The sequence below is a fragment of the Capricornis sumatraensis genome, chromosome 2 (assembly GCF_032405125.1).
Source record: "Capricornis sumatraensis isolate serow.1 chromosome 2, serow.2, whole genome shotgun sequence".
Taxonomy (NCBI): domain Eukaryota; kingdom Metazoa; phylum Chordata; class Mammalia; order Artiodactyla; family Bovidae; genus Capricornis; species Capricornis sumatraensis.
This window is the reverse complement of record NC_091070.1, coordinates 207,024,441-207,039,868: the sequence shown is the minus strand read 5'-3', so window position 1 is coordinate 207,039,868 and position 15,428 is coordinate 207,024,441. Positions and strand designations below refer to the sequence as shown.

The 15,428-nt window shown below is 52.8% G+C and overlaps 1 protein-coding gene across 1 annotated transcript; it reads right to left on the bottom strand.

Annotated features, from left to right (window-relative positions):
- Nucleotides 1-454: 454 nt before the first annotated feature.
- NT5C1A (5'-nucleotidase, cytosolic IA) lies at nucleotides 455-15,298 on the bottom strand. The gene is made up of 6 exons (XM_068966251.1): nucleotides 15,173-15,298; nucleotides 7,603-7,770; nucleotides 6,435-6,564; nucleotides 4,876-4,998; nucleotides 2,382-2,566; nucleotides 455-820 (listed from the first exon to the last, which is right to left on the bottom strand). Exons 1-6 carry the CDS (start codon nucleotides 15,296-15,298, stop codon nucleotides 455-457), a joined length of 1,098 nt encoding a protein of 365 aa, XP_068822352.1.
- Between the last annotated feature and the right edge of the window lie 130 nt (nucleotides 15,299-15,428).

Sequence of the window (15,428 nt, the reverse complement as noted above, 5' to 3'; positions counted from 1 at the left end):
TGCAAGGACGGAGTGTTCACCAGCGCACCTCGGGGGGAGGTCACCTCATCCTAGAGTCCCTTGCAAGGGAACTTAAAGTCATACACTTAACTTGCCAAGACAGAGCTTAGAAGCCAGATTCCATCTCTTTGTACTACACTGAGCTAGTTTCAGAAGCCCCCCTTGAGGCATCCTGGCTGCTCTGACTCTCCCACCCTCAGTCTCATCAACTTCCCCCTGAAACCCAGCTACTCTGCACAGTCTTACTTTCTGAGCCAGGATCATGGCACAGTGTTTGTCTAAAAGGAGGGCTGGTGAAGATGCTGGCCCTGTCTGCAGTTTCCTACAGGTTCCTCACTCCCAGGGATGAGGACAGACATGCAGAAGAGCAGAGAGGTGAGGAACCAGAAGGGTCCATCAGGCGACGTGTATGACAGGGAACCATGCCTGTGAGTCAGCGAGGCTGCTGGCTCAGCTACTGCGCAGGGGGGGCCTGCTTCGTAGGTGAGGTCCGCCGGGATGTCTGAGCCACGCCATAAGGCACATGGGCGGCCACCGTACCCATCTCCTGAGCCCCAGCCACGTGGAACATCTGGTCGTCAAAGAAGATATGCGGGCGGATCTTCTCCAGAAGGGGGCCCTTGGGTGCTCCTGCAAGGAACAGGGCCTCATCCGTCTCTAGGCCCCAGCTGCGCAGGGTCTTGAGAGCCCGGGCCCCCGAGCTGGCTGCACTGCGGGCTGTCACCAAGTAGGTGCGAATTGGGCACTCCAGTCGCAGGCCCTTGGAGTAGAACTTCTTTTGCAGTCTCCCCAGTGCCTCCAGGAAGCCCTTTAAGGGGCCCTACAAGAAGGCAAAGGAACACTGTGAGCTTACCCATCTTCCAAACACTTGCCCCCTCACCAGCTGGGCTCCTCCCTACAGCACTAAGATCTTGCTGTTTGTGGTTGGAGTGTTTTGCAGGATCCCTATTAATCTCTCAGTTCCGCCCTGCCTGCTCGGGCCACTGCGTGCATCAGTTGGGTTTGTAGGTACCCATGGCATTCTAGGTGTCCACACTGCTGTGACTGAAAAAACATACCTGGGCCCCTGCTACTACAGCAGCCCACCAGGTATATGGGTGTCTGTCCTACAGCTCTGTAAGTGTGGCTTTTGTGCTCATCAGCAGGGAGGAGATTAAAAATATTTAGTAACTATGGCATGGGCACCCTTCAAACAGAATGGATTCTGGTTGCAGACTACTGGGACAGACCGACCAGTGTGTCACTGCCCAGTATTGCCCTGCTCCTGGGGCACATGTGTGGCTCACAGGGTCATGTTCCAGTTTCATAGGGTCAGGGAAAGGATCAGGAAAGGTGTGCTTCTAATCTCGGAGACCCCTCACTTGCTGGGTGACCTGGGGAAAGCAGAGGTCTCCTGGGGCTCTGCCTCCCACTTAGTATATTAAAAAAACAAAAACAACAACAACAAAAAACTGTCCTGCTCTGGATTCCTAAGGATTTAGGAAGGAACCAACAAGGAAGGAAGTGAAATGAATACTCAGGGGTCATAGCTACAGCCAGCTGAGCTCCTGGAGAGAGGGACTTTGGTGTAATTGAGCACCCAGATTTTTGTTAAAAGCATAGACAGGAGCTCCCCATGGGCTGGCGAATCCCAGTAGTTCCAACCCCAGGGGATTTCCATCAGCTCTAGGTCATGTTCTGCTCTCAGGGAGACTCTGAGTAGTTTGAGGGTGAGTGAGGATCTCCGAGCCCCTGGCCAATGGATGGAAGACCGAAAGTGAGAAGGGGTGGTATGACCCAGAGCAGATGGGCTGCCCCAGACCCCACACCAGCTGGATCTACCTGCCCCGAGGAGGGACCTTTGTCAGGCTCTTCCTTTCCTCCAGTGAGGGGATCGGGGGCTTCTTGAGAGGACGGGACCCCGCTCAGAGAGGTGGGGGAATCTCAGAGAGGGAAGGGCAGCTTCAGAGAGAGAGGGTGAGGCATTCAGAGAGAGATGGGGACTTTAGAGAAGGGATGGAGACCCAGAAGAAGATAGAGGCCTTCAGAGAGGGGATGGGAATTTAGCAGGAGGATGGGGGCTCTAGGGAAGGGATGGGGACCTCATAAATGAGCTGCAAAGAGGCATGGACTTCAGAGAGCAGCTTCAAGAGAGAATGGGGGCTTCAAAGAGGGGTTAGGAATGTCATGAGAGGGGTGGGGGCTCAGAGAAGAGGTAGAAGCTCTCTGAGGGGAGCCAGGGGTCAAGGTGAGAGAAAGGAGCGCTGGAGGCCTGGGGAGGGCCCCTGGCTGGATTCTGGGATGAGCCTGGGGTTTGGCTCTGGGCTGGAGGTTCCAGCCAAGGGCAGGTTCTGGGGGGCTTCCTTACTCCACCCAGGGGTTCCGAGGAGTGTGTGGAGCACCTGGGCCAAAGGCTTGTTCTCGTGGGCCTTCTCATGCTCAAAGAACCTGTCCAGCCCATGGGCCTTCACAATGCGCTCTGACTCGTCCGAGAAAAGCACAGCGTCCCCGTCGAAGGCCACGCGCAGCTGACTCTGGGACACAGCCACGTCCCTGCTGGGGCTGAAGATGGTGGCCGCTGCAATCCCTGCATGGAGACAGGCAAGACTGTTCCCCCTCGTCTAGGTAATAGGCGCCCCGACACCTGCCTCAGCTGTCTGCGGGGCCAGGAGAGGGCTATCTCACCCTATCCTTGCCCCATCTGCCTCACCCAGGACTCAGGGCCCAGCAAAGGAGGAACAATATTCAGAATATTACAAAACAGGCCAGTAAGAGTGAATGGTGGAGGGAGTTTCCTATCAGTCCAGTGGTTAAGACTCTGCGCTTCCAATGTAAGGGACGCAGGTTTGATCCTCAGTTGAGGAACTAAGATCCCACATGCTACATGAAGTGAGGCCAAGAGAAAAAAAGAATGGACAGTGGCTTTATCTCTGAGTAGGGCTCTGAGGACCCCAGCCTAAGCCAGGGTTTCCCCTTTAGTTGCTGCTTTGAGGGAACGTCTGGTGGGGAGGGGCTCCCAGCAAACAGGAGGGCACTTGGCAGGCACAGGGCAGGAGTTATTAATCTTTATCAATCAGTATGGGGCCTTTCGATACTTTAGCAAGGCCATACTGGTATGGACAGTTGAACATCAGTCCTGAGCAGAAGGCAGGGCCCCCCAAGCCACCACTGTCCTTCCTGGGGCTCCTCACAGGCCCCTCATGTACAGGAAGGACTCCTGACCCTGGCTGGGCCTCAGCTACTCTCTTACTATGGGTTCCTGCAAGTCCCTCACCCTCTCTAGACCCTGATAAAGTTAAGGATGCCTCAGCTCTGTCCAAGGATCCCAGGCTTCAGTCTGGGGTGGGGGCGCTGTGGGCACCCCCTAGTCTGCAGCCAGGTATGCCCTACTGCCTGGTGGCTCAGATGGTAAACAATCTGCCTGCAACGCAGGAGACCTTGGTTTGATCCCTGGGTCAGGAAGACCCCTTGGAAAAGCAAATGGCAACCCATGCCAATATTCTTGCTTGGGAAATCCCATGGACAGAGGAGCCTGGCAGGCTACAATCCACGGGGTTGCAAGAATAGGACACGACTTAGCAGGTAAACCACCCCTACATGCCCTACCTAGGGCTGCCTGGTCTTTAAAGTTTCCCTGGGGTAACATGGGTGGCCGTGGGAGGCAGCACTAATAACATGTGACTCTGCGTACAGACTCTGGACTTCTCCATGGGGTCCAGTATGCCTGTTGCGAACCCTAGCTCCAGACTAGAGCTCACTGGATGACAGAGAGCAGTTTCAGGAGGCTGGAGACCTGGGCAGTGTGCTCAGCCCATCCTCGATTCTTTACCTCTCCAAAGGCCACGTCAGCCCTGCTCTTTGGGGATCTAGAGTCCATAGGCCTGGGCAGAGGCAGAGCTCTGGGAGGAGTGAGAAATGCCAGCGTCACCTCACCTTCACTAAGCCTGAGGATGCTATAAGCAAGCTCAGGCCCTGGACATCAGGCCAGGTTCCTTCTCAGCTTTGCCAGTGCCAGAGCCAGCCTGAACCAGAATCATCTGATCTTGAGCAGGGCCTCCCTCCTGACTATGCCCTGCTCCCCAGCCTGGGTTTAACTTAAAGACATATAGAGGGACTCAGGCAGGACAGTGCCAAGGTCCCAACCAGAGGGTGTGACATCTGTCTAGGAAAATGGGTTCTGCTTTGGGCTTAAAGAAAGCCTCTTGGAGCCCCAAGCAGCTCAGGTGAATAGGCCTTAGCAGGGAGAGAGGCCAGGCTTCTAGGCAGGAGACAGCATGAGAGAGGAAGAGGTAAGTGAACACATTGTTGGCTGCAAAGCAAACTTTTGGCTGCCAGAGGGGAAATGTTGGTGGCAGAGGTAAATCAAGCTTGGGATGAGCATACTCACAGTACTATATATAAGACAGAGCGCCAACAAGGACCTATGGTATAGCACAGGGAACTCTATTCAACATTCTGTGAGAACTATATGAGAAAAGAATGTCAAAAAAGAACGAATATATGTATAACTGACTCACTTTGCTCTACACTCTGCTGGAAAAGTGCTGATCTCCTTCCTCACTGGCCCAGAGAGGGATAGAGGCTGCCCATGGTCACACAGAAATCAGAACTCCTGCTGATCTGGAGGATTTTTTTAGAAGGGAATAGCTTTCTGGGCTGCAAAGAGGGTTCCCACAGAAACTGACAGCTGGGTGATGTGGATAAGTAAAAGCACCCTTAACATGGTAGGGCAGGTTTACAGGACAGGCCATAGGAATTAAGGGAGGTACTGCCCTTCCAGTTACCATAGCAACCCCTAGCGCCTGCTCAGAGGACCAGGCTGCCCATCTCTGACGCTGGCTCCCCACACTCCTCTTTGACAGATCCCCCACACTCTCCTTCTCCAGCTTGACTCACCCTCGTCAATGGCTTCCTGCACTTTTTCTGCATCAGCCGACAGGTAGAGGTTGGTGTGATAGGCCTTGAGGTAGCAGATGGGGCTGTTGCCGCCTGTCATGCAGAACCTCTCGATGAACAGGTCTGGGGAGGAGGTAGAGAGGAGCCAGGTGATGTCTGGGTCAACCCTCAGCACCTCAGAGTGGTCCCTCCGTGTCCAATGGATGCCAATGGTTCTGAGTGGTGGTGGGGCAGCACAGTGATTCTCTGAGTGATTTTAGGCCAGCGTTCCCCCTCTTTGAGCTCCCCACATCCTTCATCCATGAAATGGGGATGACCACATCTCTGAAGGGGCTGCCTGGCTCACAGTAACATCCCCTTGTCAGGGAACCACAGTGCTACAAAGGCAGGTCCCCAGCCATATGGCTTGTGGTCGATCCTTCCTGATCGTAGTTGACTGTATTGGGGTAGGCACCTGCTTCAAGCTGGGCCAGTCAGATCCTCTTCCAGCCTGGGCTGATAGTCACCTGGTACCCACGTCTGTGCAGGCTGTAAAACTTTGCTTGTCAGTCAACAGCTGCTGCTCTCAACCCACGGAGTTACCCCATCATTGCCCCAGCCCCTCACACAGGACGGTCCACCATGGAAGGGCACAGCAGGGGTCTTTCAGGACCCTGCCTCAGCACCACGGGTGGTGTCCATCCTGACTCCTCAGAGCTTGTGTCACAAAGTGGGTAAATATTTTTAATATCACCCCTGCTTCCAACAGTTTGAAATTAGGATTAAAACAATGCCAACTGGTTCTCTTGATTGCTGAAAACAAGGACTCGTAAACTTGTAAATTTGGGCCATATTCAAGAAACATGGTTTGGAGAAAGAGAAAAAAGAGACAACAAAGGAAAAAAAGAATGGACTTGCTGAGAGAAGCAGAAATCAGGGCTTCTGTGGTCCAGAGAGAAAAAGAGCCCTGGAGAGATTACCAGTACTTGGATTCAGGCCCCTTGGGCTCAATTTTACTTCCTTCCCTGTGGTTCCAAGAGGCACTCCAATAACCTAGTAAGAATCATTCTCTTGAGCTAAGGCTGGCTCCAGAGGGTCCATTACTTTCAATCAAGAGTTTGGACTAAGACACAAAGTCCCTTCACTCTGACGACTGCACCTGCCTCTCCCAGCATTCCTGTAAGACCTGTCAGCCCCACTGCAAGGAGAAACTGAGACACAGAGGCAGCAAATATCCAATTGGATCGCGAAGGGAGTGGGGCCTGTGCAAGGATGTGCTGGAGCTGGCTCGTACCAGCTTACAAGGGCCAAATGTCAAACATTCAGGGACTTTTGGAGCCAGTTAGATTGTTCAGTTATGGATAGCTTGACATCAGCCACGATGGGAGTATTAACACCCTGAAAATGGCAACGCTATGATCCGCGTTAGGGGAGGGGTTGTTTTGTCTTTTGAAAGAGCCTATTTACCAGAACCCCACGGGGCTTAAGACTCTGGTGGGCATACCTGCACCCTGCAGAGCTGTGATGCCAGCCCTGGGGGTCCTCTAGGGAGCATGTCATGGCCGAAGCTGTCTGCTCACCATAGTGGTTGATGCTGTTGATGAGACGGACGCCCACTTGAGCGTGGTTGTTGGTCACCAGGACGATGTCGAAGAGGTCCTCGCTCTCAGGGTACAGCTCCCGCAGCCGCCTGTTCACAGCCTCCAGAGCCTGGACGGGAAAGTGGGTCCTAGGGCTCAGACTCCCCAGGGACTGATGCCCGGTGTTAGTAGCCAGGGTTGGGGATGTGGGGTGGGCTGGGATCCAGGGCTGGGAGGGGGGGGGAGTCAGGGGCTGGGCTCGAGGTCAGGTCAGTGGACATTGACTATCACCTCCTAATCTCTGTCCTTGTATGGGTTGATTATTGCCCACTCAATAATATTAATTATTAGATTTCGACGCCTCACTAAAAGGGTGAGTGGACGTCGAAATTCAGCTCAGGTTCCACGCACTAAGCTGGTTACCTGGAGTGGGGCTGTGTTTGTTCAGGGGATGGGGAGGACTCTTCTTCCCACAGTGGCTGTCCCCTTGCCAAGTGACGCTCCTATGGGGTAGCACTACCCAGAGGGGACCCTTTTCCTTTACTCAAACCCCTATGGGAGTGCTTTTCTTTTTTTTTAAATAAGAAGTAATAAAGACTTCTTTAAATAAATGAAAGCAAATTTGGTAGATAAATCATAAATAAAAAATATAAAATAGTTCAGTGTATTAGATCAAGGTATTTTTCAGTTACATTATTAGGTTCCTCTCTAAATAGTTAATCTGTAATAAAAGACAGTGTTCTTTGGGGGACTTCCCTGGTGGTCCACTGGCTAAGACTCTGGGCTCCCAACGCAGGGAGGCCCAGATTTGATCCCTGGTCAGGAAACTAGATCCCACATGTGACAAGTAAGTGTTCACATGCTACAGTTAAGACCCGGTGTAGCCGAACAAATAAAGATTAAAATAACAACAACAGTTTCCTTGGATGAATACTATGTCTGAAATTATAACAAGATTTGCAGCAGAATATACTTTTTTATACATTCCTTTTTTCATATTTTTTCTATTATGGTTTATTACAGGATGTTGAATATAGCTCCCTGTGCTATATAGTAGGACCTTGTTTATCCATCCTAAATGTAATCTACCAACCCCAACTCCCATGGGAGGGCTTTTAGCTAATGCCCACGAAGGCTTTGTATGGCCAGTGGTGGGACTGCCCCTCACCTTCACGAAGGGGAAGGCTGGTCCAGGACTGAAGGGCTCGTTCTCGTGTTCCAGCTGGTAGCGCACGTATTCCTCCACGCCCTGCTCCGTGTAGATCCGCTGCTCCTCGTCCATGCGGAACAGGGCTCGGGAGGACACAGCAATGGTGACGGCATTCTGGGGTTTGGGCTGCAGGGATGCAGGAGAAGGGGTCGACCCTCAGACTTCCCTGAGGCAGGTCTCAGGTACCAGCCTTTCTGGGAACTGGGGCAGGGAGAGATCCCAGGCCCGGCCTCTGCCCTAAGGAGCCCAGTCTTGGGCAGGGACAGACGTAGATCAGGATCCCCTCAGTGAAGGACCCAGCTGGGGACTGGGGGGGAGACGACGGCTCCCCAAGGAGGAGGACAATCTGGTGGGAGGCACATGTCCTCGGGGAGTTTGCGGTCTAGCTGCCCAGCTTGACACGGCAGAAAAATGAATACAGTGTAAGTAGCTAAAGCATGATTAATGCTGAAGATGGCCTTCAGGAGGTTCCCGTTATAAAATGGAACCTACATGCCCCTGGCGGGAAAGGGCGCCCAGAAGCATGACAGTTATAGAAGAAAACCTGTCTCCGGCCTAGATCTTTCTCCTGAGCTCCAGACTGTTACTTCTAACTGCCCAGCTGACTAACAAACACTCAAACTCATCATGCCCAAGGCTGAGTTCCCAGGGACAGCAATCTGTCCACCCTCAACCTCACCCCCTCGCCTCTTCCTCATCTCAGTGCTCCGCACCACCCACCGCTCATCCCCCAGCCCAGAGCCCAGAAGTCAACCTCAAGTCTTCCCTCTTCCTCTGCTCCCTTCTCCCTTCAATCAGTCACCAAAACCTACCCACTCTACTAGAATCCATCCACTTCTTCCTGTCTTCCCTACCATGGGCCATCACCATCTCTTATTCCCTCCAATATGTGGTCCATATTGTTGTCACGGGACTTTTCTCAAATTCAGGTCTGATCATGCCCAGCCCCTTAGTAGTGCCCTCTGTGTGGTTAAGAACCTGCCTGCCGATGCAGAAGATGTAAGAGATGCAGGTTCAGTCCCTGGGTCGGGAAGATCCCCTGGAGGAGGGCATGGCAACCCACTCCGGTATTCTTGCCTGGAGAACCCCATGGACAGAGGAGCCTGGAGGGCTACAGTCCATAGAGTCGCAAAGAGTCAGACACAAATGAAGTGACTTAGCACACAGGCACCCACTGGCATCAAATTCTTCTCACACTCTGATCAGCAGACTTGAGCATGGAGTAGGAAGCCCTTCATGACAGACTCCTACCTCTGTCTCCTCTCTTACCTTCTCATTACCCTGCTTTGCTCTATCTGACCTTTCTCATGTCTGAGCACATCTTCCCCAACCCCTTCTCTGAACTTTTACACTGGATGTTTCCTCTGCCTGATTTGTTCTTTCCCTGACTCCACATCCACCCAGCTTCTACTCAACCCTCAGGTCTCAAACTACATGTCATCTTTACAAAACTGTCCCTTATCCCTAATAATGGGCTTGCAACATTTCCTACCGATTTCCTTTTTAGCAAATTTAGTAAATTTTTTCCTTTTAGTATAATTCATTGATGTAGATGCTTGACACTAAGGAAATGCTGAATCTCTTGGACTTTGGTAGTCTGTCCAATCTGCCGGTCACTCAGCCCACAGTTGGGATGAATTTCAAAACACCGTGTGGAGCCGTTTGAATCTTTCTGCTCTGCTGTAATATTTTCAATAAACCCCTGATAACAACCATATATGTATATATGTTAATATAGACAATTGCTTATTTGCTGTTGTTGTTTAGTTGTTAGGTCGTGTCTGGCTCTTTTGCGACCCCAAGGACTGTAATCCACAAGACTCCTGTGTCCATGGGGTTTCCCAGGCAAGAATACTGGAGTGGGTTACCATTTCCTGCTTGAGGGGCTCTTCCTGACCCCAGGGACCAACTGGAGTCTCTCTCATTGGCAGGTGGATTCTTTACCACTGAGCCACCAGGGAAGCGCAATTGCTTATTTAACTATTTCCATTTCTAGCCAGAGTTCTAGAAACAGGAACCATGCTTACGTTCTGAGGGAGCCAGAACCAGAGTTATCGTGTTCATTTATTGTATCTCTAGTCCTCCAAACTGTGCTTAGCATATAGTAGGTGCTCAATAAATATTTATAGTCTCTGAACTTTTGAGCAATTTATTTTAATGAAAGACAGTATTTGCCATAACAAATTTAACATGAACCAGAAACTCCATTGCGGTGCCCTTATCTGTTCAAATTGCTTGAAACATAGTAGATGCTCAGAGAATACTGTTTGAGTTGATGCGGGCTTGACAAACATTTATTATTGTTTCTTTGTGCCAAGCACCTGGGCTCTGCCTGAGGATGATCCTGGTAGAGACTCGGCTCCTGCCCTGAGAGTCAGAAGCTGGTGGGGGAGAAAGATGGGTAAACAGAGGTGCAAAAGGGCCTGAAATGAATGCTAGAACCAGGTGAAAGCAAAGTTCAGAGGAAGCTGCTATGGGAGAGGTGGTGTCTCAGCAGAGCCTGGAAGGAGGAGTGGGGTGGAGGAAGGCATGAGGAGCTGTGAACACACGCCGTGCCTTCACAAAGGTGAGCAGAGCCCTGTGCAGGGGGGCAGAGTGCAGCTGAGCCCAGAAGAGTAGGCAGGTGCGAGATGCCAGAAGGCCTTCTTTCAGGGGCCCATGAGGGTCTCAGAACTCCTTCAGCACCTCCAGTGGAATAGGGAGAAGTGAATGCCACCACAGGCAGCAGCTGGACCCTGCATAATCCCTGGGGAGGATGAGAATGCAGGTCCCCAAGGGACTCACAGTTGTCTAGAGAGTCCCACCACATCTCTGTGACCTGAGCAATCCTGGGACCACGGTTCCCATTTGACAGATGAGGAAGCAGGGACTCAGTTGGGGGCAAGGCTCATAAACGGACCTTGCACTGTGGCCTGCTCCTAACCGCCCTAGCAGCCACGCTATCAATCCCATTTTCTCCCTCTGGAGTCAAGCCTGGCTCCCAATCAGCTGACAACACTGAGTGATGACTATGTGACAGGCACTGTGCGGGGGACCATACAGATGTGACCCCGCCCCCAGGGGGCTTATGATCTGTCCCCAAGGCAGAGGTCCATGCTTCCTTTAGAGGGACAGTGTCCAACAGGCCTCTCTGTGAAAATGGAAACGTCCAGCGCCGTCCATGTGGCTGGAACGCAGCCAGTGAGGAGGAGGAACTGAATTTTTAATTGCATCTAATTGTAATCAGTTTAAACTTAAGTAGCCATAGTGGCTAGTGAAGCTGTAGAACCTCAAAGTAGGAACAGAAGACCAGAGTCCCCAGACTCATGAGGCAGACCTCAGTTTGCATTTGACTTTTACCCCAGTCAAGACAGTGTGTGGGGCCGGCAGGGTGAGTCTAAGGTGTTGGCACGACAGGTGGCCGTCGTCTGGGGCTCAGCCCAGTAACTCTGCCAGCTGCCAGCCACCCCCAGTGTCTGTGTGTGTCCTTGGGCTGGGTACCTCCCAACCCCCTTAGCCACTGTGAGCCTTCAAGGAAGGAAGGTAAAAATTAAAGAAAAGGGGTAATAGAGGGATGGCCTGGGACTGTAAGGGTACAGTTGGGTGGGTAGGGAGACCTGCTCTCATAAACCCAGAAGGTCTGCTGGCCTTCAAGGCAGGAGCTGAGCTTGCCTCACCCCCCTGGACTTACTGCCCCAGGGACAGGCCCATCACCCCTTCAAGGACAGAGAGCCAGCTGCCCTCCCAGCCCCTTCAGGCAGGTTCCCAAGCCGCCGCTCCAGCCCAGGCAGCCAGCCAAGGTCTCGCTCCTCACTTTCTGTCCCACAGTCCCTGCCAGACTGCTGTGTCCTGGGTCTTCTCCGGCTGACCTGCCCAGATCCCATCGCATCCCACCTCTGGCCATTGCAAGAAAAAGATCCCAGCTGCCTCAGTCCCAGGAGTCTCCACTTCCTTCTTTGACAGATGGGGAAAGAGGCCCAGAGACGGGCAGAGTATTACTCGAGGTCATCCAGCAAAGCCACGGCAGAGCCAGGGTAAGATCCTAAGCCTCTGGCCTCTGTCCACACACCAGCACCACCCCCCTCTACTCCCCTCCTCCATCACTCCTGGAAGACCCCAACCCCTGCTACCTCCACTGTCCTGGATGCTTCCCTACCCCGCTGCCTTCCCTTTCCAGATCTGGGGGAACTGGTGAGGGGCACTATGCCTTCAGATGGAGGTTTCTAAGGGTAGGACTCTTTACCCCCAAAATGGAGAGTCCCAGGATGGTACCCTGCTCTCCTGCTTAGCCTGCTCTGACTCTGTACAAGTGAGGAGGAGTCTAAGGGCCTAGAGGGCCTTAGCTGCTGTGGGAAATTCAGATCCCAGCTGGGAGAGAGGAACAGCCTGTCCGGGCTCCAGGGAGAGCTGAAAGAACAGGGGAAAGGGGCTGCTCGGAGCTAGGGCGAAGCCAAGCACCTAGAGATGTCCTTGGACCTCGCTGCAGAGGGAAGCCACCCTGTCACATGCCATCAGGTGCACCTAGGGGCAGTTCCGCCAGAAATCAGGAAGAAGTCCAGACACTGGACTGAACCGTGAATCAGAAAGACCCTCTACGCCAGACCAAGGTCTCAGTTTAGGAGCTCTGGACTCCAAGAAGCCAGGTCCCTCCAGCTCTCTCTGTCTTTCACTGGAGTGGTGTTGGGGGACCGGTTGGTTACTCCTGCTTCAGGGACAAGGATTGAGGCATCATGCAGGGCAACCTGGCCCCACCTGTCTGCCCGAGGAGCTCTCATTGAGACCCTGGGATTTTGCCTGCTGGGCCCAAGATAGGAACACGGCCACAAACTGCTGTTTCTAGGACTTAGAGGCAGAAGAACTGCTGGAGGAGAGGGGAACAAGACAGGTCTGGACTGAGGAAGTCCTCTGACCTCTTGAGGTGAGGGCCTCATATAGACCTTCAGGGTTAACTCACTCAGGAGTGGGGGGATGAGAATAAGTCTAGGCCAGACCAGCATGGGGCCCAGGGGGCCCAAAGCCCCCAAAATAGCCAGTGGGCGGAGGGGTTCCCACAGGAAGGAGTAGGGGCCGGGAAGCCGCCAGTCTCCTTGCCTCCCAGAGAACAAGGCCCAGGGACTGACTGAGACGTGACGACTGGGCCTGAGCTCCCAGAGGAAACGGACTGGGGAGCCCCACTCACCACCCTAGTCTCCAGCCCCTTCTTTCCATCCCTCAGGCTGTGACATTAGTCCAGCTTCCTCCCCAGGCAGGAACCAGCCTCTTCACTGCTCTGCCTGTTACCAGGCACACCCTCTCCAAGCCATCCACAAACACAGCCTCACTTTAGCAAAGCGACCTTGCTAAAATGAAAACGAATCAAGTTAATCCCTTGTTGAAAAGTCCTGTGGTAGCTCCATAATGGTCTTCATACTTGTTTAAAAAGTAGGTTGACATTTGATGCAAATAAACTTTTTTGGGGGGAGCTCCAACATGTAAACCATGTAGTACCATATTGTATTGGTATAAATTCATACTATGAATTCAATAGGGCTTCCCTGATAGCTCAGTTGATAAAGAATCTGCTTGAAATGCAGGAGGCCCCGGTTCAATTCCTGGGTCAGGAAGACCCCCTGGAGAAGGGGTAGGCTACCCACTCCAGTATTCTTGGGCTTCCCTGGTGGCTCAGCTGGTAAAGAATCCACCTGCAATGTGGGAGACCTGGATTTGGAAGATCCTCTGGAGGAGAGAAAGGCTACCCACTCCAGTATTCTGGCCTGGAGAATTTCATGGTACAGTCCATGGGGTCACAAAGAGTCGGACACGACTGAGTGACTTTCACTTTCACACACATGAATTCAAATGTATTACGTATTCAGATGTTCGTGGTAAATTTATATTTAATGTCCACCAATGAATACAGGAGACCAGTGAGAATTTAAACTTCATCATCTAGTCAGTTTGTTTATGTCTCAATTTGCTGGTTTTTGCACAGCATTGAGAAAGTCCTGATTCATACCAATAAGTGGCTGCGAATGGTAAAAAAGGCTTTTTTGTTTTGTTCTATTTTAAACTACAAGCCTCAGAAAACTCAACCACAGTTGTCAGCAATCTCACGATACTCTTCTGTTAAAACAGATCACCATAAAAGCTTTATTGTGAGGTTTGCTAAAAGAGATAATCAACCCGTAGCATAAGGTAACACACTGGCAGTCTCCAAGGTGCTAAAATGTCCAACAACACGTTTGAGTGAGCTGAGTTTGATCACATATTTTTACTTTTGTAAAACATAGTTTGAGGAAGAAAGAAAATGAATTGACTTCATCTGTGAGCAGACACTCTGAAACATGGGTCTTCATGGAGCCTAATTTTAAGACCTCTAACCGCACTGAATAAGATCTGGACTTTTTAATGTGGCACTCAAGACCCTCTGTGGGTCTCTGGCATCTTCCCAACTCCTTTCCTAAAGATCCTGCATTTTATTTTCTCACTCAGTTTCAAAGACATCGACCATGTGTCTTTTGCTCATCCTGTTTCCCTGTCTGGGAGGGTCCACCTACTCAGGCTTTAAGATCAGCTCAAACCAAGCCACCTCTACAAGACTTCCTGAGTTGGCGGGGGTCACTGCCTCCCTTATGCTCCCGCTGCTAAGGATTTCACCTGGGCATTCATCATATCTAGGGTCTCTGTGAGCTCCTGGGGCAGGGACTCAGCCTAATCCTTCTCTCAGTCCGCACTGCTGAGCAGGACTGGAGGTGCAGCAGGGAATGACTGTTGACAAGGTGGGCCTCATGGGAGGGGTCTTTGGAGGGAAGCAGCAGGGTGCTTTAAAGTCAGTTTGTAGCTCTTTGGAGGATGCTCTGAGCTAGCTTCCATCCTCCATCCCCTTTCCAAGCTCTGATATCGGGGAAGTTGGAGTGAGCAAGGCCCAGGAACCAAGGGGAGAGGAGACTCCTCTGTGTGAGTCCTGGAGGGCTGAGGCGACCACCTAGGTAGCAGAAACGCTGATCCCAGCGAGGGCTACCCTGTGAGGGGAGCAGAGCCCGGAGATGGGGCACAGTCCAGCGCTGGGACCCCAGAGCCAGGGATGCAGAGCCCTAAGCTCAGAGCACAGATTCCAGGGCAGCTCCCTTCTTTTAAAACCCAGGGAGCCTGGCACCCCGAGCCGAGCCGGAGCCCTGTGCGCAGGATGGCAGAAACCGGAGCGCACAGCAAGGAGCCGGGTTTACAGAGTCCGGTTACCTGAGCCTCGGCGCTTCTGCAGTTGCCACTGACCGGCTTTACCAACAAGTGCTGTCCCCGTGCCCCTGGCTGGGCCGAGGCCCGGAGCTGGGCCCTGATGACAGCATGGGGGAGGAGGATCCTGGCGTGGAACCGGAGTTCCGAGATAAAAAAACACCCGACCAGAGCTCTCAAAATAAAACGGAGCCTATGCCAACGGCCTGGCATATGCTGGTGATGAGGAACTGCGTCCCTTCTCGGAGGGGCACCACGGGTCCCTCCCGAAGGGCTGGCGACCCCTCCTAGAGTGACCCTCACGCTGCCCTGCCCCATACCCATGCCCTGGTCTTACCGATTTGGGTTTCTTCTGGGGCGCGAGGTTGTCATAGAAAGTCTTGGCTTCCTCCCAGTGCGGGGCCGCGGCAGTCTCTGCTCCCGGCCCGAGCTCGCGGGGCTCCCGGGGCTCACCGGGTTCCATGCTCAGCTCTGACCCGGCCTGGCCGAAGCAGGCGGCTGCGGAGAGTGGAGCCGGCGGGACTGGGCTGCGGGAGGGAGGGAGGCGCGTCCCGGGCGTGAGAAGAGGGCGGGCAGCCGCGGGGAGAGTGCGC